The sequence below is a fragment of the Wolffia australiana genome, chromosome 3 (assembly GCF_029677425.1).
Source record: "Wolffia australiana isolate 7733 chromosome 3, ASM2967742v1".
NCBI classification, from domain to species: domain Eukaryota; kingdom Viridiplantae; phylum Streptophyta; class Magnoliopsida; order Alismatales; family Araceae; genus Wolffia; species Wolffia australiana.
In genome coordinates, this window is record NC_135837.1 from 7,456,818 (window position 1) to 7,482,402 (window position 25,585).

Consider the following 25,585-nt stretch of genomic DNA (forward strand, 5'->3'; position numbering starts at 1 on the left):
GGGCTCTCCTTTCTAAGGAGGGATACAACTTTAAGAAATTGGATTTATGGCTTACCCTCTGAGGTGGATAATAAATCTCAGTGAATCAGGAAATCATAGCCTACCTCAGAAAGCGTAAAAGAAGCAGCAAAACAAGTGAAGAAGAGAATCGAAGAATAGATTATGGATGAAAAAAAATGGAACAACCTCATATTGGTGAAATTGCTATGGTACCATGAAGGTTGTAGTTTTAGCTAGGAGAGACAACATAAAAAAGGAGGGCAAGAATTTATGTCACAGTTGGACCAGCATGAGAGTCTTTGAGAGAATCACATGGGAGAGGAGAGCGAAGAACAAAATTATTTATTTCATGGGCAAACACCCTAGCTTTATATAGTGCAGTGAGGTTCATTAGCCTTTTGGTGAGGCCCATTAGGTTTAAACGGTATAAAATTCAAAAAGAACGTAGAATTAATCATCTTAACATAGGGTAAAATAAAAAAGGAAAAAAAAGTAAGTATCTACATTAACACAAAACATAGGGATTTAACCATATTATTCTCTCAGTCTTCACATAGAAAAAGACCAAAGACTTAATTTTAATTTTCACTCGAGAATAAAAACAATATCAATGAAAAATATTTTTAGGAGAAAAGAACAAAAAGGCAGTCTGATAAAAATTTTATTAGTTAGGGAAATGACAGGGCATCTCAAACCAAGTTTGGTGGTGAAGAAACTACTGAATCATATTGTAGGTGTTGCAGGTTATGATGGGAGTGGACTTGGCATGTAGGAGGCTGCTGGCAGAGCTATGCCTAGGCAGACCCTCATGCAAAATATGCCTGATGTAGCCAACCATGTTTTTCTTTTACTTCAACCCCTTCTTAAGGTACCCTTGCTCCTACATTTTCACCTCACCACCTTATTGGAGAGATATCCAAAGATCAGACCCCACATGGGTCAGCGTGGTATTTAAAAACTAAAAAACTAAAAACTGATAAAATTATGAGACCTTCAAATCACAAAAAAAGAAACAATTTATTAAAAGAAAAGTAGAAATGCCTAAGGTGGTCCTCACATTAGAAATAAACCTCAACATGCATATGACAGACAGCTCTTGGCGATTTAAGCAAGAGCAAGAGTACAAGTAAGAGGTATCACGCACTTTTTCTAAACCCCATAAAATGATACACTTTTTTGGTGTTCTACCAACATAATGACATGATACAAAGTGTTTATAAGTTCCTTGATATCTGTAAGCAAAATGTGGACAATAACCATTGGTTTGAGTAATGAGAAGTATGGGAATAAAACTATAAACCATAAAATATTCTTAATTCTAAATTTGAATCCACTTGTAAAAATATTATTTCATGCTTCCAGTGTTAAATGATCTTCTCCATTTATGATCATAAATAAGAGAGCATCATATTGGTAGAAGAAGTTTCATCGAGGCATGCGTGAACAACTTGTCGGTGTGAAATCATTCAATGTACTTTTTCAAGAAAATCGTGCTTGAGTATTAGTCCAAACGTCAAATTTAATATCCCGCATAATTTTATTACCCTTGATAGCATCCAGGATGATTCATTTTTGAAAAATTATTGAAAAAATGACAAAAGCAAAATGACTATGATAGACTAACATTTTAATGATTTAGATTCATGAAAAATGTAGACAAAGTTTTGTGGTATTTTATTTGGAATAAAGGTTTTTTAAAAATATGATGCTTCTAAGACATTTTATTATTGGTGGTATTTTTTTTCTTCTGTGGTATTTTATTTGGAATAAAGGAATAAAAGTATAAACTATACTTGGAGGTTCATTTTGTCCATATGATGGTACTTTTATTGTTTTTATTGTCCCTTTTGCTGATGAGTCCACTCAAAATTTGTCAGCGTAGCTAAAGTTTTGCAAAATGAGATGTTCAAATCATGAAGCTTATTTTTTTCCTAAATCATGATCTATTCATGAATTCAAAATGTGGACAACAATTCTTTTTTTCCTAAATTGAATGTCTTTTCATCTCTTCTCCCATCCTTAGTCTTTTAAAAATTTTAATGGGTTAATCATTTATCCATTGAAGACTCTACACATTTTTATACTAACTAAATAAACAATGTCCATTCATAGATCAACCTAGAAGAAATCATTGATCTGCATCATCTTCTAATAAGCCTCACCTGATGTCCTCATTGAGAAAAGGCCTAAGGAGCTTAATGGGTCAATCAGGCACATTTATCCCTATCTCTCTAAATATGCCACATGTATCCCTTATGGTTTACTTATATTTAATCTCTCATTTCTATCAATCTGGTTTATTATTTCATTCTTGCATCCTGTTTGGCTTCCAAAACTTCCCGTTGGTTGTGCTCTCATGTTGCACTTGCGCTACCTTCATCTCTTTTTTTCTCTATTATTATTCTTATTTTTTCCACACACCCTAGACTTGCCACCAAAAACACTATAAATGATAATTTTATTTTAAAATGAGTTCATCTTATGAGATAAATATTCTAGCTCCCAAAAATATAGTGACCCATATGCCCTTGTTATCTCAGGTCAGCGAAATAATTGATAGAAATAATCACATGATGCAATCAGAATGAATCAATCTCATTAATATTTAGGTATCATACCATTGAGGATTAGTACGCGTTACTTTAGTGAACTCGGTCTCTGAAGAGCACTCATCATTTGTCCTTGGTGTCTCCATACTTATGGTCAGACAATTAACTATACTTATCATATAAGTACAATCATATAGTGTTACTGTATCTGGATTGCTTGATGTATTTTCCAAGTATCCAATGTAGGAATACTTAGAATACACCCTTGAAGACTAATCATCATTGTATTATGATTTCATCACAATTCACTACTTCATTACACACATTTAGGGACTACATTCTGAACACCACATGAGACTACTAATGATTTTTTTTCCAATTAACTTAAATAAATCATGAAAATGTGATTGGCTTAGCATCTTCATCATATCCATCACATTCTATTGGAACATGGGCTCTTGTTATGAAACAAATATTTGAGCCACTTTCAATATGTCAAGTTTCATATAGACTTTATGAAAAACACATTCATATTGAGATATGAATAATAGAATAAACTAATTTAGTTCCACCCTTACACACCTAAATACAAACGGGATTGGCTTTTGTGATTTTTTATGGGCTATTTATCAGAGATAGTGTTTATAAAACCCCTCACAGAAAATTGAGCTAAATAACAAAATTTTGAGTTATTGAAATTGCTTGTATTGTGCTAGTACATATGCATAGGATACTATAATTTTAGCAAAAATTGTACTTATGACTCCATAAAAGATACTAGAAATTATTGATAATTATCAAGCAATTAAATTCTTGTATTAAAATATATCAATGTATCAATTTATAATCATTTCTTCAAGAGTTTTTTTTATCTCACACTTTAATCTATCATAACTCAGCCAGAGGCAATAACTATTATTTTTCTTGCATACCATTGCATTAAATAAGGCATACTTATTAAAAATAAAATCATTTCTAGAAAGTTAGATACCAGGGTCTAAGAATCAGACAGAGATGAGAGTGAAAGATGGAAAAAGAACGACATGTGGGAGGAGAATGATAGCATAATAGAGGGATAGAAAAATAGAGAGAGAGAGAGAGAGAAAAAAAAAAAAAAAAGAGATTCATGGATGTAACATATGTCAGCAAGAGAATGGCATGTGAGGGACAAATTGACTGTGTAAGAAGAAAAATATTTAAGGGATACAATCATAGAGGTAGAGAGGAAATAATGGATGTAACATAATAGAACATGAGAGAGAGAGAGAATGGCAGATGGGAGGAAGAGATTTGAAAGCATAATTGATAAGTATATAAGAGAGAGACATGGAGTTCACATCTGTATCAAGGGAGAGTGAGAGATAACAACAAATGAGGGGAAAGAATGCAAGAGTGTCACACAGAGATATATATATAAGAGAGAATTAGAGAGAAAGAGAGATTAGAAACAGGAAAAGATAACGAGTGATAAATGTACAGGAAGAAAGAGAGATAGATATAAAAGAGATTAGAAAGAAGAAGAAAATAGAATGAGTAGTAAATGTGCAGGGAGAAGAAATACAAATTGAGAGATTCATGGCATTCGCATACGTGAGCTAGAGAGAGATATAGAGAATGGCAGATGTCAGAAGGTGAGATTGATATTAGGGATGATAAATACATAGAGACATAGTCATGGAATCAACAAATGTGAGCTAGAGATTGAGGTAAAGAGTGAAAGATGTAAGGGAGAGTGAGATAACGTGACAGATGTACGGGAGAGAGAACCATAGAGAGAGAGAGAGAGAGAGGAAGAGAACGAGTGGCACACGGAGAGAGTCACCGACAGATTGAATAGAGACTCTGTGTGAGAGAGATTAATACAGAGATGAATATCAGGTAGAGAGAATCATAGAGAAACAAATAATTAATGCATTAGAATATTAAGATCTTAACTCCTCCTAAACCAAGGTCTATATTGAAGACTAACTTGTATTACCCAAAAATAATGCCAGACAGATATTAATTTTCAAATGTAAGTAAGATCAAAGGACATACCTGTAAATGGCCTCGGCCACCCCGTCTTCATCGTTGCTCGGGCCCACAACATCGGCCACTGACTTGGCTTTCTCCGACCCGTTCTTCAGGGCCACGCTGAAAGACGCCAGTTGCAGCATCTCAACGTCGTTCTCCCCATCACCGATGGCCATGATCTCCAAGGAAAAATTAAAGTAATCAGAAAATTTCTGGATTTACGCAGACTAGCATAAGATTTAACCGAAGATTATTACATCAAGAAGGCTGGAATAAAGAAGGAAAAACTATTTTTAGGCTAGAATAAATAATAGCATCAATTTCCTATATTTTGGTTCACATGTTTTTTGTTGTATTTTTTCATGCAATACTGATCTCTTCGGCCTGTCTTTTTTGGCTTAGTTTCACGAAACATTCCACAGAAAATGAGTAATTTTAGTTTTCCTGTTTAAATCCCATGTTATTTTGGGGTCATCAAGAGAAGTAAAAATAAAAAATCAGTAGATATAAGTTTGAAACAAAAAATTAATGTATTAGCCCTCAGAAGATAGTGGAAAATGGTTATCTTCTGCCTCCTCTTGGCTTTAAAGTCATGGAGAAAATGTTTTCGTGAATTTCAACAGAAAAAAAACAAGTTGATCAAATTTCCCAAAAAATTGATTAAGGGAAAAACTTCACCCAAACTAAGTTAAAAGATGATAATTTTGTATCCCTTGAGAAGTAAAAAGAAAATTTTTAAGATTTTTACATCAGAAGAACCAAAGAAGAGAATTATTTCAAAAAAAAAAAGAACCAAAGAAGAGAAGCCAACAACTAATTTCAAAAATGGAGGTTGGCCCATTAAAACCGGCTACAAAATGAGTCGTGATCCCCATCACCAAGAAAAAAAGGGAAAGTTAACCAATGATTTATCATTACCTGAAGCTTAATCGAGAATAGTTACTATTTGCATCCTCATGGCTTAAAATTAATAAAAAATAATTTCATTTTTTTAACAGAAAAAAGACAACAGATAACTTTAAATACCTCATAAAAATTATGGAATCTCTCCGGGTACCCAAAAAAAATTTCAAAAATTTTAGCAAAAAAAGGAGAAAATAAAAAATATTAATTCCCCATGAAAACATGGTAGCAAATGAGTAAGATGTACCTCCTCAGGGTGTACGTTAAGATGGTCCAGCAGCATCCTCACGCCGGTGCCTTTCGAAGTCTGTGGAGGGACGATCTCAAGCATGTCCGCCTGCGCCTGGACTACACCTGCCCGCCCCTTCGTCGCCTCGGCCCAGTGCGGGCGCAAAATGTTCGACACCCCATCGGGCGTATCAAAGAATAGAAGCTTCTGGAGAATAATTATATTTTTTAGCAAACTAGCTTCTGTGACTCAATTACTAAGACTACGATTATGTCCTTGAAACAGAATCTTGAGAAATAAAATTACTACTTTAATCTTCTAAGAAATAAAAATCTTAAGAAAAGAAGGGCAAAAACCAAAATACCCTACTGGAGTAAAATGACGAGAATATCCTTGGAGGGTCTAGGATTTTATCATGTGACTTAAAATACACAGACTAGATAAAACAATTTATTACTAGGTTTCCTACTAAAAAATGTACTCCATAAATGTTGAGGAAAACCATCCAACAGATGTCTAGTAATTTTTCAATAACTAATGTTCAAATATTGCATACAAACGGAACAACTAATGGAATATTGTGGCGTATCAAAACATAGGAGCGTCCGAAAAATAGTTACTCTTAGTTTAGTAACTATTGGGACTCATAATTTACTAAGACCAAGGATAAACAATTCCATATGCAGTTTTCTAATAAACAAGTTTTACTCAATCAAATCCTACAGAAAAAATAAGACAATAGATCCCTTGTCGTTTTCATTTAATCATGCTTAAAGATGCAGCAAAAAGAAATGGACTCCATAAAATTCTTTTTTGGAAGCAACTTTTTCTGCGACCTGGCTCATGTAACTTGAAAATTAGCAAACTACGGTAACTAATTCAGTCAAAGGTTTTTTACTAGAATACTACTCAATAAAATCTAGAGAAAAACTAGATAACTACAGGTGAAAATGTACCACAAGGCTAAGGAACATTCAAGGGGTTTCCATTAACCTGTATCTCCGCCATGGATAGGAGATGGTCAATCGAAGGCGCTACTTCTGCCTGAATCATTTAAGAAAAATAAAATACAATTAAAATTTTGAGATATTTAAAAAATGGAATTAAAATTATGATACCCTGGGCTCATGGTACACAGAATGTAGTGCTTCGACAAGAGGGTCATCAAAGGGGGTGAAACACCGGTCCTGGCTGAAGGCCACAAGTGGAATTTTACGCTCTAGGGAATACAAGAAAGCCTGCACAAAAAATTACGGACTCGGATTTAAACGTCATTAGTTGACATTTTACAAAATCCTCAAATAACATTTACCCATAAAATATGGTAGGGTGGATTTACCTCTCGGCAAACATTATGATCCAAGTTTCTCCGACTAATTTCTCGACCTTGCCTCCCGTAGATTAGAAGGCCCTGAAAATACAAATCAATCAGGCAAGATTTGCAGAAGAAAAATGTTTGGATATGGAGATGATTTTTGAACAGATAATACAAATGATGTCTTAGTAAATCAAACTGGTTGAGGAATTAGAAGTGTTCGAATTGCATCTCAACAGAAATTCTATACTTTTAAAAGAAACTAGCAAAATGGGCAAGATAAACTATATTTCGGGAACATATCTCAATCAATAGATTATAATCAAAGAACAATTAAGTCCACTTGAAATGAAACTTGGTAGGAGTGATACTAAAAATGACAAGCTTTATATTTTCTCACTCGTCCCTTCCAAGACCCTCCCTCAATAGACCCACATCAAGGTCTCTTTAACATTGTCTCAGGGAAATTTCTGCCTTATTTGTATTGCCACCATCACAGGCATCTTTGTATGATGAGACAATCATATACAATGATGAGATGATGTACAATGACAATTGATCAACATCGTTCACTCATCATTGTCCTGGAAAAACCCCAAATCCAGTGACACAACATTCCATTTCGTCTAAGAAAGAAGTCAAAAAAAAGAACAATTTAACAAAGTTTGAGATTCGCCATACAAAATCGATCTACACCTTCACAACCAATGAATTCACCCAATAACGAATGACAGTTGATCGAACATCAAGACAGGCCATCCAATAAGTAAAAAAACCAAAAAACATAGAATAACTAAGAAGATGAGAAACTGCAAGAAATAGAGGGAAGGAGAACCTGTAAGAAAACGCCAGGAGCATACTCAGAGCCGATCCCATGTTTTCCAGTTAAATCAGCCTTCTTCAAAACATTAATAACAGCCGGGCGTGTCTGTTTGAAGATGAGATGAACTCTTAGAGTTAAAGACCTTTTCTTTAAATGATATCACTCATCCCGTCTAAAATAATAATAATAATAATAAACTTTTGGGTATCATGCACGAAAGAGGAAATGAACAAGGACAACATGTGATAAGAAGAAACAAAGTAATCACCTTTCCCGTAGCTATGATTATGTTCACCCCTTTCGACGATGCTTCTTTCAGAGCTTCCACATTTTTTGAGGAGACCCGACTCTTGCTATTGAGAAGGGTGCCTTGCAGATAATCAAGCTAAATGAGTTATGCGCATGACTATAATCTACAATAGGGTTTGGATTTATTCGGGGCATGATGATGGACAATAATGATGACTATGACGAATCATCATTCTCAAGGGTTTGGATTTATTCAGGGCATGATGACCGAAAATGATGATGACCATGACGAATCATCAGTGTCAGCGTCATAGGAGCAAATCACTTGATGATCAAATCGTCATTGCCTTGTCATGGTCGAAGCAAGTTGAGTCATTTATCTGGTATCAAAAACCTGATGACAAAATTTAGGGTTGACAATGATGATGATGATGAACTCGTCATTTTCCAGCAAACCTGATCAATAATTATGAAGTTGATCGAACTCACCATCCATATCACAAAAGATGTACTGAAACTTTGGCTTGGGGAGTCCTCGACTGGATTTCTTCATATTCTTAACAACTCCATCTGTGGAGAACAACCAAGTTACCATTATTACATGAAATCAAAACAAGAGAGCCAAGATTTGACAATCGATGCAGCTGGTAAAAAAGAGAGCGATTTCATCACATTGTTTACCATTGGTGGTATCAACCTTAGGGCTTTCATCAACAGGATCATCACTTTGTTTAGCATTGGTGGTATCAACCTTAGGGATCTCATCAACAGGCTCATCACATGTACTCCTAATCAGTCCCTTTCCTCTCCACCCTAGATTCTTCAAAACAAGTTCTTCCGCCTGCTCCATTTCTCTCTCAGCCAAGTCACCCATTTCGTGATCGAAGCCTAAAAGATGCAGCAGTCCATGGACCTGAAAATTTGGGAAATTAATTGTTATAATAAATGAATGGAATGTTAATGAGTCGCTTCAATCAACACAGTACGGGATCCATTTAAATTGCATTATAAGCACTTTTACATTAACAGTTCCTTGGGGTTCAGCAATTGTCAATATCCTGTTAGCCGTCATCATCATGCACTGTCATTGACATTTACCATGACGTTGATGTTTGCAACTATTTGGGATGGATGTTGATGACGTTGATGTTTGCAACTATTTGGGATGGATGTTGATGACGTTGATGTCGATGGTTAATGTTTCCTGCGTACTATGGTCAAAAAATCTGATGACAGTGATGATGGGTTTTTGAGAGTAAGAGAGAGAAGATAGAAATGAAATATCCCTAATCGAAACAATAGATTACAAAAACAACATTTTTTAAATACACTTTGTCGATTATCCATCGCATTCAAAGACTATGATGAGTTGTTGATGTCGAAAAATGACAATAAAGGAATTTTTTGAGATCCACGGATAGTTGACGTCGACCACAACAAAGACCTCTACAAAAAATGATGATGTAATCCTCAAAGCATCACTTTCTCATCAACATCCACCTCAGTTTGTGAACGCAACATGACTAAACCTACTGACGATATGTCCGTTGTGACAGTTCTGATATCCATCAAGAAAAACTTAAGAATTTGAGTGTGGAAGTGGAATAAAAATCCAAGACACAGGAAAAAAATTAAAGGCCATGAACCATTCTGTTTTAGAAAATGCATAGAAGTAACTGGACTAACCACAAGAATACGTATTTCATCGAGCAGTGTATGACCCCTTTCTTCAGCTTGTCTTGTAGCAGTTTCGACAGAAATAACCAAATCTCCTAACATTAACTACAAAGTTGCAAAAAAGGAAGAAAGTAAATACAATTAATAACCATTCACATAGGCATAAATAGAACGGTGGCAGTAGTCTCAGACTTACGATGGGAAGATCAAGTTCAGGAATATGCTGTGACATAGATAGCACATCAGTCGCTTTGTCCTCATCTCTCCATTCCTTGTTCAGTTTCTGGATGAAACTATCATTGCACAAAAGTACTGACACTTCAATTTTTTTGAACCCTCGAAGGCCATTAATGGATGCATCCCGTGTTTTATAGTCAGAACCAAGCAGTTCACTTGCAACCTTCATTGCCACTGCAACATCATGCCTTAACATTTCTGCAACAGTCTGGATAAATGAGAAAAAAGAAATAGATAAGTTTCAGCTAAACAAAATTAATGGGCACAAATATCTTATAGGAACTTTGAGAAATTTTGGACAAGCAATGAAGTACAGTCTGAGTGTGTAACAAACACGACTATAAAAAACATTTTTTTGAAGAAAATAGCAAAGATCACCCGAGGTCGGTGATCAACCCAAAGCGGATATTATCTCTGAACACGCAATACATGAAAGACCAAAGTGTCCATCTTATCACCCTTCACTTCCCCCCCAACAAGTATGAGGTAAAACTCTCCACATCCTGCAGGATGCTCTCCAGCAAGACCGCCCGTACCTTAAATATAACTCATTGTGGTGCAGCCATATCGCCAATAATACAGCGAGGAACCTTCCCGACTCCATGAGCCCCATACATGTGCCTTCCCAAAGAGAGCCCCAGCAGGCCTTGCTGTAAGCCACATCCACCCCAGTGAGCTTCTGCACATCCCATATTGCCCAAGTGAATGAATGTTCAAAGAATAGGTGAGAGCAGTCTCCCTCGCCCTTTGTTCACATAGGGCAAACTGCTGAGGTTAGGTATATTCCCTTACGGAGGACTATTGTTGTAATGTGTCGCCTTAAGAGCAGCCATCCAAAAATCCACACCTTTAAGGGAACCTTATGTTTCCAAAAGGAGTCTGCAGGTGAGGATTCATGGCGCTTCCACCTTCGGTCCTTCTCAAATCTTCTTCTAGGCATCATGCACTGAAAAAACTGGGCCTCTCAAAACCCAGCTATCTTGTGTCTCGTTCAAAGGTCGCAGGTATAATAGAGACTGTTGCATGCCCAGCAAATCGCACCCCCTCTGATCTGATAACACACCTTCCAACATCAGATTTCATGCATCATCCTAGCACTTCCAAAACAATGCTTCTGTGCCAGAGAAAAAGAGCATTGGAAGTCCTCCAGCAACGTACCTCGAGCCAACTAGTCGTCCCTCCATAAACAGAGTAATGAGTCATCCCTCCAAAAGTGGAATAATGAGCCATCTCCCAGTCTGGTTTCAAAGAACACCTGGATTTGATGAAAGATCTGTCTTGTACCCTGCCAAAAAGTAGACGCCCATCTAAATCGAACAGCACAACACTCTCATTTCATCTCCGTACAAATACAATCTTTCAGGACCTTTGAGACCAGGTCATCCTCTGACCCCATGATCCTGTGGGTCCACTTTGCCAAAAATGCAATGTTCATGGCTTGCAGGTGTAGCACAACCACCCCCCTTGATCCACTGGTCTGCAAATCTCCTCCCACGAGACCAAAGCCGTCCCCCTGCCATTCAATAACCCAGAGCCTTTCAAAAAGAAGCACCTCATCTAGAATTCCAGACGTTTTCCAATACCCTTGGGTAACTTAGAGATTGTTAACGATGACAAGTTTCATCTTTCTTTTACATAGTTTACCCGACAGTTAATGTGCTTGCTTACATATCCCTGATCTCTTTTTTACATCTAACTTGAGACTTCTGAAAGCTGTATAAAACTAGGGCATCTCGCCCAAGAGAGATAAACACTTCATTTATTTCTCGACTCCATTTGAGCCTCTTCTGGAGTTCCTACGACAGCCTAAAGCTTCTCCTGTTGGGATCGTGGAGGTTTGCTGCTGCAAGAATCAAATCTCTCTCTCCATTGCTTGTTGTTCTACATTCTTACAAAGACCAAAGTGTAAAATATTGGAATTGACTAAAGCACCGATCGCAGTAATACCAGACAGCCCCTTAGCTAAAACTCAGCTATGCTATCCCTCTAGCTGCCTCTCCACCTTCTCAATCACCAGCTGCCAATCCTTGCTTGAAAACCTTTCCTCGTCTATGGAAGTTGTAAATATTTCTTCAAAAAAAATGGTAGTTGTAAAACTCGCAAGGGTAATGTCTCAATGGGTGTCCCCAAAGCCTCAGCACATTGTACCTCTTCATCTTGTGTTAGTCCATACTGCACAAATGTTGAATCGGCTTGATTGATTTGCAAACCACAAAAAATTGTGAACAGGTTCAACACAGTGGAGAGGTTCCTAGCCTCCTCCACAGAGGCTTTCATGAAAAAGGTGGTGTCATCTATATATTGGAATAAACAGGATGTAGGTTGGGCAGCTCACTGTCAGAAAACCTATCAATCAGTAGGTGATGTGAACATGTGTGGCTTGTACACATAGCCAGGGCATCCTCTGCTAGGATGAACAATAATGGTGCCAAGGAATGTCCCTAACTGACCCCCCATGTGGGTGGATCCACGCATACTCCAATCATCCATTCACTAACACTGAAAAAGAGTGGGAGGTAACACATCTCTGAGCGCATGCCACACTCTCGGCATGGAATCTTCTCTTCATCATAAAGGCCCACAAAAGATTCCAGTTGAGAGAATCATATGCTTTTGCAAAATCAACTTTCCACATGAAGCCTCTATCACCTTACATCAGCCATGTTGCCAGGATATTGCTTCCCACTACTACGCTATCAACCAGTTGCATCTCGAGGATGAATGCAGACAGAAAGAGTCCAAGAAGATCTCCAACCACCTCCGGTAGTCTATTTGCCAAAACTTTTGCCAATAAAATGGAGTTAGAAAGTATTTTGATCAGAAGTCTCCAACTCTAATTACCCCTTGACATTCTGGAAGAAGGAATAGATGTGATCTGTTTAATTGCTCCAAGCCACAGTTCTCATGCCAAAACTCCTCCGACGTGGCTATAACCTCTGCCTTTTCTGACTCTCAGCACTCACTAAATAAGTACACTTAGCAATCGTGGGGACCTAGACCACCCTCTACATTGAACCCCATAATAGCATCATTCACTTCTTCCACTGTCAAAGGCCGTACCTAAACAACCTGATGTTCCTGCGTCACCCTAACAGCCCCTCTAATACTCCATCTCCACTAGCTTCGGGCCTTGATTGAAAAAATGCTCCATAACCCAGAAAATTCTTTGATTTCCCACCTGCAACCAACTTTGAAAAATTAAAATTTTGGACTCTTAATTTTAACCACACACAGAAGAATGATTTTGGAAGTAATCATGTATTCCAAACGGATCAGACAAACAAGCCCAAAGACTGGATTTACTCAACAGCACCCAATTTGATAGAATCCAGCAGAACACCACATGTCGAAAAGGAGGGAGATAACTACAAACTCTAATTTGCCTTTCCGTTTCATTTATTTGCATACTGGTGATACCTGTGGTAATGGGCATAATAAAAGTCTAGGATCAGTTCTTAGTCTCTTATTTATTGATGCAGCCATAGCACAAGAATAATGTATAAGCACAACTTGAATCCACAAGCCTTGCACCTCTCGAAGCAGCCAAGTCCTAAATCCACAGAACTAGTCTCTCCAACCCTTGAGTTCATAAGGGTTTGTGCCTGAGTCCACAACCACTCAAACACCCTAACAAAGAGAACACTCAGAAGAAAGAAACAGGTTTCTCAACAAAATGCCCTTAAAGGCAACAAGAGGCCGTATATAGGCCAGTAAAGATTCAGGGCTTCTATAATGATAGTACCCATGAAAAGACAACTTACATTGAGAAAAAAAACACTGATGAGATAAAAAGAAATATCAGATGCCTAACAGGCGTGAGCAGAGATATTCTGAAAATTCTGGGACCTGCAACTTCTATCAGAGGTTATCATGTGGCCCAAGAGGATTCTGACAAGACAAAACAGAAGATCTGCAATGAAAAGGTTTAGTTGAGATATACTGCAGATCCTGGTAGAAGATGAATCTGACGAAGGATTTTATGTGTCTCTTGATCATGACTACGCACTTTTCTGCAGATGTTGTCAGCTTCTATAAGGATCTCCAGCTTGGGTCACCACTTGCTACTAGGCCTCAAGAAGTACGATTCTAGACTACATCATTTTTTTAAGAAGATAAAGAAGACCACCAGGTATCTTTGATCAACCTGATGCTATTGAAATATTTAAATATTTCATACAAATAGTGGCCAAAATGATTCTCTCTTCACCCCCCTCTGTACCAGCATAACATTAGTATCTTCACACCATGAATGACACTATCTCCTGATGCCATGCTCCCTCTAAACCCACCTCGTTGCAGTGAAAGAAGCTGTTAGGAACCCTAACCAATGCAACAATCACGGAATATAATCCACTTGAGGATTCCACGACTGAAATGAGTGATACGATAGTAACCGCAGATTCAACAGGAATACTCGCAGTATGCGAGGTTATATCAAGAACGGTCACAGAAAATCCAGTTCGAGAGAGAAATACAAGATGAAGAGTAGAGATTGAGGATATTTTCTTGGAGTGAAAGATTCGAGATCAACGAACTTGGACGGCCGGATCGGCGGTCCTGGCGCGGGAGAATCTCCTGAAGCAACCGTGAGTTTATGCAGAATGATCGATGCCCCCCTCTTGCCAGCTTCTTCTCTATTTATAACTCTTTCCCGCCATCCGGAGACCCGCCTTTATTCAAATTCTTGCACGTGCGGTGTTGGATGTGGAGAATGGACTGGTATTCTGCCAGTCCCATGTGGGAAGGTTTTGTCCCACATGGAAGAAAAAGAAAGTTGATCTCCTCCTTGGGCTATAAAAGGAGGAGGTACCCCATGTGGGAAAATATGCTTTTTGCTGTTTGCTTTTGCATGGTTGACTTGTGGTATCTCCGTTGTTGAGATTGTAACCACTGAAGTCTGAATATATTTGTTCAACGTTTTTGCTTCTTCACATCTTGGATTAATTCCGTGACAGATAGAGAAGTCTGATTGGGCTTACCAAAGCCGGGTATTAGACTATCTTTTTCCTCTCTCTACAACTGGTATCAGAGCCACTAATCCACTCTCGATGAGGAGTGTAGAGAGCCCATAACCCACAGGTCCCAGGAACATACCTCACACCGGATAGCTTGAACATCATATTTCCAGCAGTCTTGATATGCATATCTCCTGATCCATGACAGTGCATCGGACCATCATTCGCAAGATAAACCTTGCCCAAATCTCTGGCAATAAAGTCACTAATCCACTCTCGATGAGGAATGAGATATCTTGAAAAGTTAGTTACCAAATCAGGCTGCATCTGGAAGAGTCCTCGATCAGAGGAGCATCTTGTACCTCAGCAGCAGCAGCATTTACTGAATGATCTTCATTCTGTTCTGTCCATCATTGTTCTTCCTGAGCCTGCAATGTTTCTACTTTCAGATGCCCTCTTGAATTCTGGACTTATCCGATATTGGTCTTGACTGAATCCTTCCTTTTGGACTTCTCCTTTCCACCTCCGTGGCCTGGAGGCAGGGTCTTCTGATCTTCTGTGATGAGGGCAGAACTATATCACTGAATCTTTTCCTGACATAGTTCTCATTGAGGCCTCGTCGGAAGAGACATCCACCTTCATCTTCTGGTTTCCGGAAGAACTGCTATACTCCCAGGTAGCAAACTGAAATGTGAAGATAGCAGGATCAAACAATCTTCATCTCATCCTTGCAAACAGAATATGCTTAGGTCATCTGGACCAATATTTTCCAAAAGACTTGTGTCAATAGACACAGCCTCCTCAGCAGCCAACTGAAGATCTGGCCCTTGAGAGGGACTTTCATCATCCACAACAAGGCATATGTGGTGACGGTTTCTCGTAGGTGTCGGACAGAGTCTTCATGATTTCTGATGTACTCTTGACATTCTTTACATTAAATGCCACATTCTTTGCCAACGTCAACCGAATGAAACCCATGGCTTTTCTGTCCAGCAGGGCCCAATCACCTTCAGACATTGTTTCTGGCTTCTTTTCAGCCAGTGGCAAATAAAGATTTTTTTGATACAAATAGTCTTCTACTTGCATCTTCCAGTACCCGAAATCGGTACCATCGAACTTTTCAATTCGAACCTTTCCTTGTTCAACAGCCATTGCTCCCACTCTTGCTTTCAACCAGAATTTTCCAAATCAGGAAATTCAGAACCTGTCCGACACCTACGAGAAACCGTCCGCGTCCAACAAGGTACACCTTATGCGCCGCCTATTTAATTTGAAGATGGTTGATGGAGCGAGAGTAGCGGATCACGTTAATGAGTTCAACGTGATCATCAGCCAATTATCGTCTGTTGATATTCTGTTTGATGATGAGGTGATGGCTTTGATCCTGCTATCTTCACTGCCTGAAAGCTGGAATGCTACCGTGACGGCCGTTAGCAGTTCTTCCGGAAACCAGAAGATGAAGCTTGAAGATATCCGAGGAATGATCCTCAATGAGGATATTCGGAGAAAAGATTCAGCTGGTCCATCAAGTTCTGCCCTCATCACAGAGAGCAGGGGAAGATCTCGAGAACGAGGCCACGGAGGTGGAAAGGAGAAGTCAAAAGGAAGGAGTAAGTCAAGACCAAGAGCGGATAAGTGTTGGCATTGCGGGAAGACGGGGCATCTGAAGAAAGATTGCAGGCTCAGGAAGGGTGATGATGGACAGAAGAATGAAGATCATTCAGTAAATGCTGCTGCTGCTGAGGTACAAGATGCTCTAGCAATGAGCGAGGATGTTCCAGATGAATGTTGGTATTTGGACTCCGGGGCGTCGTATCACTACACTCCTCATCGAGAGTGGATTAGTGACTTTATTGCCAGAGATTTGGGCAAGGTTTATCTTGCGAATGATGGTCCGATGCACTGTCATGGATCAGGAGATATGCATATCAAGACTGCTGGAAATATGATGTTCAAGCTATCCGGTGTGAGGTATGTTCCTGGCCTTAAGAGAAATCTGATCTCTGTGGGACAGCTTGATGATGCAGGATATGGGATACACTTCAAGGATGCCTCTTGGAAGATCACCAAGGGGGCAATGATTATGATGAAAGGCTTGAAGTGTAGTACTCTATACAAGACGACTTTGAGCAGGGATTGCATAGCTCTCGTTGGGACAGAGGATGATACCATGACTTGGCATAGAAGGCTAGGTCACATGAGTGAAAAGGGAATGAAGATGATGCTGGACAGAGGCATGTTGCAGGGGTTGAAATCACTTGAGATGAGCCACTGTGAAGATTGCATTCTTGCGAAGCAAACAAGAGTCCCTTTCTCCAAGTTGGCAAGGAGGCCGAAGAAGGAGAAGTTAGAGCTGGTTCATAGTGATGTGTGGGGTCCTGCACCCGTCCCTTCACTTGGTGGATCGAGGTATTATGTTACTTTTATTGATGATTCGACTCGAAAGGTGTGGGTTTATTTTCTGAAGAATAAATCTGACGTATTTCTGACCTTCAAGAAGTGGAAGAGTCAGGTTGAGCTCGAGTCCGGCTATAAAGTGAAATGCCTGCGATCAGACAATGGCGGTGAATATGTTAGCCATGAGTTCAAGGAGTTTTGTTCACAACAGGGAATTCGGATGGAGAAGACGATTCCCAATACACCACAGCAGAATGGTGTTGCGGAGAGGATGAACAGAACCTTGAATGAGAGAGCTAGGAGTATGAGACTGCATGCTGGATTGCCGAAGACATTTTGGGCTGATGCAGTGAATACGGCGGCTCACTTGATTAATAGGGGACCTTCTGTGCCTCTTCAATATCGGCTTCCGGAGGAATGTTGGACCGGGAAGAAGGTAGATCTCTCTTATTTGAAAATCTTTGGCTGTCTTTGCTATGTTCTTGTTGACCCTGAAAGCAGGGATAAGTTGGACGCAAAATCCAAGAAATGCTACTTCATTGGATATGGTGGAGATGAATTTGGTTATCGACTATGGGACGATGAGAACCGGAAAATCATACGAAGCCAAAATGTGTTGTTCAATGAAGCCGTTGTCTTCAAGGACAAGGACACCATGGAGCAGCAGCAAGATGTTTGCAAAGAGCTTGTGGAGCTTGAAGAGATTTCTGAAGAAGATCTACGAAATGGGGTTGCGCAGAACCCTGAGAACGTCGAAGAAGAGGCGGAAGAGGTGGAAGTAAGCACTCCTATTGTTGAGTTACGGAGGTCTACACGACTCCGACGACCTACGGCGAGGTACTCTCCATCCTTGAGTTATATCCTGTTAACAGATGGAGGAGAGCCGGAATCATATGCGGAGGCAATGCATATGGATGATTCGGTAAAGTGGGAGTTGGCGATGCAAGAGGAGATGGATTCTTTGCACAAGAACCAGACTTGGGAGCTAACTACTCTACCGAAGGGAAAGAAGGCGCTTCACAACAAATGGGTGTATCGCAAGAAGGAAGAGGCCGATGGCAGCGAGAGACACAAGGCAAGAGTTGTTGTGAAGGGATTTCAACAGCGTGAGGGTGTTGATTATAAGGAAATCTTCTCACCTGTTGTGAAGCTCACTACGGTGAGGTTGGTGCTTAGCATTGTTGCTGCGGAAGATCTTCACTTGGAACAACCTGATGTGAAGACGGCTTTTCTTCACGGTGAGCTGGAGGAAGAAATCTATATGGTTCAGCCGGAGGGTTTCATCTGTGCTGGGAAAGAAAACCTTGTCTGCAAGTTGAAGAAAAGCTTGTATGGGTTGAAGCAAGCGCCAAGGCAATGGTATAAGCGTTTCGATGCATACATGATCAAGATCGGTTTTGTGCGGTCTGATATGGACCATTGTTGTTACTTGAAGAAATTCAGTGGGAGTTATATTATCTTACTGCTTTATGTAGATGATATGTTGATTGCAGGCGCTAGCATGAAAGAGATCATGAAGCTCAAGAAGTTGTTGGCAAAGGAATTCGCCATGAAAGACTTGGGAGCGGCGAATCAGATTCTCGGGATGAGGATCGAGAGGGACAGACAAGCAGGTACTCTCAAACTGTCCCAAAAACAGTATATAGAGAAGGTGCTTTGCAAGTTCAATATGCAGAATGCAAAGCCTGTGAAGACTCTGTTGGCGGCTCACTTTAAACTTACACGTGAGCAATCTCCAAAGACAGTGGAGGAGCAGAAAAATATTGAAACTGTCCCATATGCATCTGCTGTTGGGAGTCTCATGTATGCGATGGTGGGAACACGACCGGATATAGCCCAAGCAGTGGGAGTTGTGAGTCGGTTCATGGAAAATCCAGGGAGAAAACATTGGGAAGCTGTGCAGTGGATTCTCCGATATTTGAGGGGAACCTCAGGTATGTCTCTTTGTTTTAAGAGAGGTGATCTGAATCTTCAGGGCTTTGTAGATTCAGACTTCAGAGGTGACATTGATACCAGTAGAAGCACAACTGGATATGTTTACACCTTCGGTGAAACGGCGTTGAGTTGGGTCTCACAACTACAAGATGTTGTTGCTCTGTCTACTGCCGAGGCAGAATATATGGCTATCACAGAGGCTAGCAAGGAGATGATTTGGCTGAAAAATTTACTTGCTGAGTTGGGGAGGAATGGTGTGGATTATAAACTGTTCACAGACAGCCAAAGTGCTATTCATTTAGCGAAGAACCCGGTGTTTCACTCCAAGACGAAGCACATCCAGCGGAAGTACCACTTCATTCGAAGCTTGTTGGAGGAAGGGGAGCTGAAACTCGAGAAGATTTCCGGAGCAGAAAATCCTGCTGATATGCTGACCAAGACGGTTGCAGTGGACAAGCTGGCGTTGTGTGCAAGCACCATTGGTCTGCAGGGCTAGCTGCTGATGATGTTTTTTTTAAGAACTTTTTATTTTATTTTCTTGTTTGCATCCATTCTCCAAGTGGGAGATTGTTGGATGTGGAGAATGGACTGGTATTCTGCCAGTCCCATGTGGGAAGGTTTTGTCCCACATGGAAGAAAAAGAAAGTTGATCTCCTCCTTGGGCTATAAAAGGAGGAGGTACCCCATGTGGGAAAATATGCTTTTTGCTGTTTGCTTTTGCATGGTTGACTTGTGGTATCTCCGTTGTTGAGATTGTAACCACTGAAGTCTGAATATATTTGTTCAACGTTTTTGCTTCTTCACATCTTGGATTAATTCCGTGACAGATAGAGAAGTCTGATTGGGCTTACCAAAGCCGGGTATTAGACTATCTTTTTCCTCTCTCTACATGCGGCTTACTCCACGCGTGAGAGGCTGTTTGCCTTTCTCTTTCTTGACATATAAGTGCGCAAAGGGCGCTTATCAGAAGCCCTCCCCATTCTAGCTTGCTACTGTATCTGTCTGATACGACTCTACCACGTACGTATTAGAGGTCAAAGAGCCGCAGGTCAACTCAGTAAGAGTAGTCCCATACCAAGGCTATAAATAAAGCGCCAAAGAGGGGAATGAGATATCTTGAAAAGTTAGTTACACGATCAGGCTGCAAAGCGGAAGAGTCCCGGATCCAGAGGGAGGGAGAATCATCGCCAATTCCCCTATTTTCTTTTCTGTTCTGTTCTACATTGTTCTTCCGCAAATGTTTCTACTTTTCTATTCCTCTTGAATTCTGGATTCGTGATATTGGAAGAGTGAATCTTGGAGTTTGCACTTGCGATCTGCCTGGAGGCAGGGTCTTCTGATCTTCCCGATTCCGGAAGTATATCACTGTCATTCCTGACAGAGTTCCAAAAAGGCCTCGTCGGAAGAGACATCCACCCTATTATCTGCGGAGATGTCTATACTCCCAGGGCAAACTGAAATGTGAAAAAGAGGTGAGAACAATCTTCATCTCTCCTTGCGCACATAGAGCATTATGCTTAGGTCATCTGGACCAATATTTTCCAAAAGACTTGTGTCAATAGACACAGCCTCCTCAGCAGCCAACTGAAGATCTGGCCCTTGAGAGGGACTTTCATCATCCACAACAAGGCATATGTGGTGATGAATGTTGAATCCACTACAGATCCCCCTCTGATCTTCATATAGGCATCCCTTATCAAAAATGATACACCCTGCCACTCCCCACCATCTCGTGACTTGCTCAAAGGGTTAAACTCGATGAGTGTTTGTCGCATACCCAATAGCGCTTCAAACCTTGCCTCCAACAAGGGTCCTGATAATATTGGATTCCCCGCTCTGTCCCAGCATTCTCTAACTGTGGATTGCAGGTTACGCGCGAGGGTGAAAAGCTTTGGGAACTCCTCCTTTAGAATACCTTTATTCGACCAATTATCTGCCCAGATTCAGAAAGTAGAACCATTTCCAAGTTTGGCGTCAAAGAACTCCCAGATGCGGGGGAAGACTTGTCGCATGCCATGCCAGAATGGTGATTCCCCACGACCTCTAACCAAGTACCTCTCCCAATAAAGCTCCGAACCATACATGTCCTTCATGACATTCAAAACCAGATCCTCCTCTGCTCTTGCAATTCTTTCTACCCATTTTGACAACAAAACCAGGTTCCACCGGGACATTTAAAACCAGAAATTCTGAGAATGCAAGCTAGTACAGAGCTTGAGTCTGTAATGTTATTTTTAAAGGCTTATAAGAAAGACACAACAGAATGGTCGACTTTAACCTCTCCCCAATTTGTGTAGGTCAATAGTACTTCAAGCTCTACGGAGAAATTCCAAAAGTTCTAGAGCTATTTAAATTGAAGGGACCAAACATCTTGGAGTGGACTCTTAATGCGTCTGAAAATTAAGCTGATAAAATATCAGGCCGGATCTATGAGATGCTCTGGGCCAGTAAGGAAGCCAGCGCATTCCCCCCATGGCACCACTAGTTAAGGCCTAGACGAGGAAACAGAATAGGCATCCAAGAATTCAGTTGTCAGCTCTCATCTCTCCCTCTCTCGTAAACCTCTCCCACTCTCGTCATGACCCCTCCCCTTTTTCCAAATTGCAGATGAGCTTTCCTGCATTGTCAACAGCAGCTTCCTCAACCTAAAGATAACATCATTCCCTTCTCCTTCTATCTTCTCTCTTCTCTATCATTGTGCCATCTGTTGTGATCAGTTGATACGTTCTTGAAACCAAAATAGAAGATCTATTTCTTTGGAAAAGTACATTGTTTTGTCAGAATCCCAGGGTTCTATCAATCACCTTACAAGTGACTAACCCATGGCATGAGGCTTGGCGTGAAGATGATTCATCGATGATAGCATGGATTCTCAACTCAGTAGACCATTCGATTGGTACATATTTGCCCCAGAGATCTAACTATGTTCACCAAAGGATTACATGGACCAGCGTATTACAGGTTAACCAACTAGCTGGGTCGAAAGGATATTCACTACCCAGCTTGAGGGGAGTGTTTGAGTGAATGCATGAAAGTATAGTTATAGAAAACATACATTTTTTGGTCGTATTATTATGAGATCTGAAATCTAAAGAGGTAGAAAAGGGGGGGTAACCCGCAAGATAGTTTATTCTTCTTCAGCGTGAGTCTCTTTTGTGCCCTCCAGCTTCAATTTCGCCACACAGACTTTGGGAATAAATGAGGGAAAAAACATGTACCTAAACTATGGGACTTAATAGTCAGACTTTCATAAAAAAATGGATAACACGTTGACAAGCAAAAAATGCATTCTGAGAGCCAAATCTAACAAAAAAATCTAGAATAATACCCCCCCATCATGTCTTTAGTTTCACAGAAGTCGCTTGCATTTGTTTGGTAGGCTGCTGTAAGTTTTAGATGAAATGTAATGTTTAAATGAAAAGTCTACAGAAAAATTAAATCCCGCATTGGATAGAAGAACCCCAGAACAAGTAAACCACGCATATTAACGTGCTTCACGTGAGGATAACTTTCAAACACCTAAAATTTTCACCAGATTTGATCATTCTAATAAATATTACGAAATTTTCGTCGTAAATTTCGGGTATGTAAGATAAATTCATTCAGAGAAACCTGAACCCCGCAATTGGGACCAAAACTGTTCCAGCAACGAATCATGGTATACAGACAGAAAAGGGTCAGTAAGAAAAAGAACTAACCAATTCTCAAATTATTTATGCAAAAAAAAATGGAAGGGAATTCCCTTCCAACTGCTCAATTATAGTCCCCAAACTAGTTGGGACAACTATGATCAAAGATACCATGTGCGTTGAATTCATCACCGTTGGCATAGAAGATCAAAAAACCCAGTCGGCGTTACTGCAGCTTCTTCTTCAGAGTCCGAACAAGAACCGAGCTCATTCTTCTCTTACAACAAAGATCAGACACACAAAATTATCGTCTCCAATCTACCAAAGGTAACAATAACAAGCTCGTGAAAAAAACGGCAGCCCAAGATTGATATAACTTGAAAGGGAAAGAAAAGCAAAGAGAATTACGAGAATTTCGGGTTCATCAGGAAGCTCCTCTTCGATGCAGACATCAACCACGAAATCAGGCCCTTTCTTCAGCGGCAAGGGGGGCTTTCCGCGTCTGGACTTTGATGTCCGCCTCATCGACGCCTCAAAACCTCGAACAGCGGGAAGCGGAGCTCGATTGAAACCTCGGAATCTCCTTCTCCGCGGGAAGGGCATGAATTCCGAATCCGAAGAGCAATTCAAGGAAGAGAGTTGCGCCGGAGAGGCGATTGTCGAGGGGGAGTGGCGATGCCGGAAGAGGGACGTGGAGCGGGAGGCGAGGGTGATTGATCGCGTCATCACCCTCGCCATCGCCACTGCAGGAGAAGCAACAATCAAAGAGCACGGATAACTGGAAAAAGCGCGATATATATCTCTCTATATATATATAGAGGAGAGAGAGAGAGAGAGAGAGAGAGAGAGAGAGAGAGAGATAGAGAGAGAGCGAGAGAAACTCTAGATTATACATCCGGATCGTCCCGGACGAGGACGGGACGAGCTTCGTCCACGTGACCGTCCGGTGAGTCCCCCAGGACGAAGGACGGGACGATATGTCGTCCGCATCGTCCCGTCCTGCATACCCTGGGACGATGTTTCGATCCGTCCCAAGGCCCTGGGACGAAATTTGTCCCATGGGACGAAAGTAAAATGAAAAAATGAAAAATCATCGCGCCTGCCCTAGGTTTTTAGAAATCGCATCGGCGGGACTGCGTGTCTGCGTATTGGTGTCTGGCGACTTGCCAGTGGCGAGCACATTCTTGGCTTGGAGAGGTGGAACCAACCTGCTGGAGCACGAATCGGCGAGTTCGACGTCTTCTTCAAGATCCTTCGAGCTCGTGACAGGGACGCGGAATTGTGCCCGCAAGGTACGTATGTATTGGTATTTCTATCCGATTTTTCTTTAGTTCTTTCTATCTAAAGTTCGACCTATCTATGTATCTATCTGTCGATCTTTCCTTCTATATATCTAGCTATCTATCTACCTATCTGATTTTCGTTCTATATATCTATCTATTTATATACTTTTCTCTCTCGATCTCCCTCAAACTGTCGTTTTAATTTGTTAATTTTCTCTCTCGATCTCTCTCAATCTCACGTTTTAATTTGTTAATATTCTCTCTCGACCTCTCTCAATCTCTCGTTTTAATTTGTTAAATTTCTCTCTCGATCTCTCTCAAACTGTCGTTTTAATTTGTTAATTTTCTCTCTCGGTCTCTCTCAATCTCACGTTTTAATTTTTTAATGTTCTCTCTCGATCTCCCTCAAACTGTCGTTTTAATTTGTTAATTTTCTCTCTCGATCTCTCTCAATCTCATCCATGTTTGTGCCTGGAAGAATGAGGATGGGTTTATCGTTGCTGATGGCGGGTCGATGATGTGTGTCTTGGAAATCAGATGAAAAGGCCAGATAATGAAGCAAAATTGTCCACAGGCGGTCAACGTCATCAGCCTGATTACGTATCTCTGATAATGAATCAAATTATTCATTATCGGAGATACTGGACTCTACCTTGGGTTCTTTTTCGACGATTTGGGGTTTAGCTTGTGATGGACGAGGATGAATTTGTTGTCATCACCGCCATCCCCGGATCGACCCATGTTTGGGCTCAAACGAATGAGTTTTAGCAATGATTGTTCAGTATTAACCGATGGATGGTTGTGATGAGGATGACAATGATTTCATCATATAATGGGGAAACTGTCATGATAGTATGTGAAGACGTCGGCTAAGCATTTGTAGACATCTTGTTTCATTGATGAAGTCAATTTCCATAGAGTATTTCAATATATTTGGCTTCTGAATTCTCATTATTATTCTGTTTGAATGAGTACTTTGCTAGAAATCTAATTTTTTGAATAAATACGTGACCACATATAACTCCATCCAAAATGAAATGCAATAAACATCTGAGTATATCATCATTATCTGCAGGTCGGTGCAGGCGTAGGGGTTGGCTGCGGCGTGTCCTTTCTTCTAAGAAGCGGTGCTTGATTACTACGTGTCCGGTACTGTTTCTACTTCTTCTATGTGTGCACATTGGTTCATCTGTCCTTCTCATATTTCTGTGTGTGGATACCCTTCCCTTTCTCCTCGATCTGGGCTTCCCTTTCTATCTTTACCTCTCCCCGACTGTCTGAAACTTTTTTTATCTACGCATCTCTCTACTTATCTACCTCTCTAAATTACTCTCTTTTATTCTTTCTCTTTCTCTCCTCGATCTGGGTTTCCCTTTCTATCTACGTCTCTC

At 40.3% G+C, this 25,585-nt stretch overlaps 1 protein-coding gene across 2 annotated transcripts; it reads right to left on the reverse strand.

The window, feature by feature from the left end:
• Positions 1-4,440: 4,440 nt before the first annotated feature.
• Positions 4,441-23,694, reverse strand: LOC144700825 (haloacid dehalogenase-like hydrolase family protein). Of its 2 annotated transcripts, XM_078572375.1 has the most exons (13): positions 23,320-23,460; positions 23,104-23,229; positions 9,955-10,203; positions 9,768-9,863; positions 8,763-8,994; positions 8,571-8,651; positions 8,101-8,201; positions 7,845-7,937; positions 7,034-7,105; positions 6,813-6,932; positions 6,688-6,738; positions 5,713-5,901; positions 4,441-4,741 (listed from the first exon to the last, which is right to left on the reverse strand). In XM_078572375.1, the coding sequence occupies exons 2-13, from the start codon at positions 23,110-23,112 to the stop codon at positions 4,574-4,576; spliced, it is 1,461 nt and encodes a 486-aa protein (XP_078428501.1). In that variant the 5' UTR covers positions 23,113-23,229; positions 23,320-23,460; the 3' UTR covers positions 4,441-4,573. The 2 variants fall into 2 exon arrangements, with proteins under 2 accessions (XP_078428501.1, XP_078428500.1); XM_078572374.1 differs by lacking the exon at positions 23,104-23,229 and having other exon boundaries at positions 23,320-23,694.
• Between the last annotated feature and the right edge of the window lie 1,891 nt (positions 23,695-25,585).

What these genes read in the sequence shown, in the direction of transcription:
- LOC144700825 (XM_078572374.1), bottom strand. Translation starts at nt 23,649, where the DNA reads ATGGCGAGGGTGATGACGCGATCAATCACCCTCGCCTCCCGCTCCACG. An exon ending in ATGAAATACGTATTCTTGTG is followed by an intron (nt 8,995 to 9,767) that starts GTTAGTCCAGTT and finishes CCAAATTTTCAG; the next exon opens with GTCCATGGACTGCTGCATCT. An exon ending in ATCATAATGTTTGCCGAGAG is followed by an intron (nt 6,933 to 7,033) that starts GTAAATCCACCC and finishes TTTTTTGTGCAG; the next exon opens with GCTTTCTTGTATTCCCTAGA.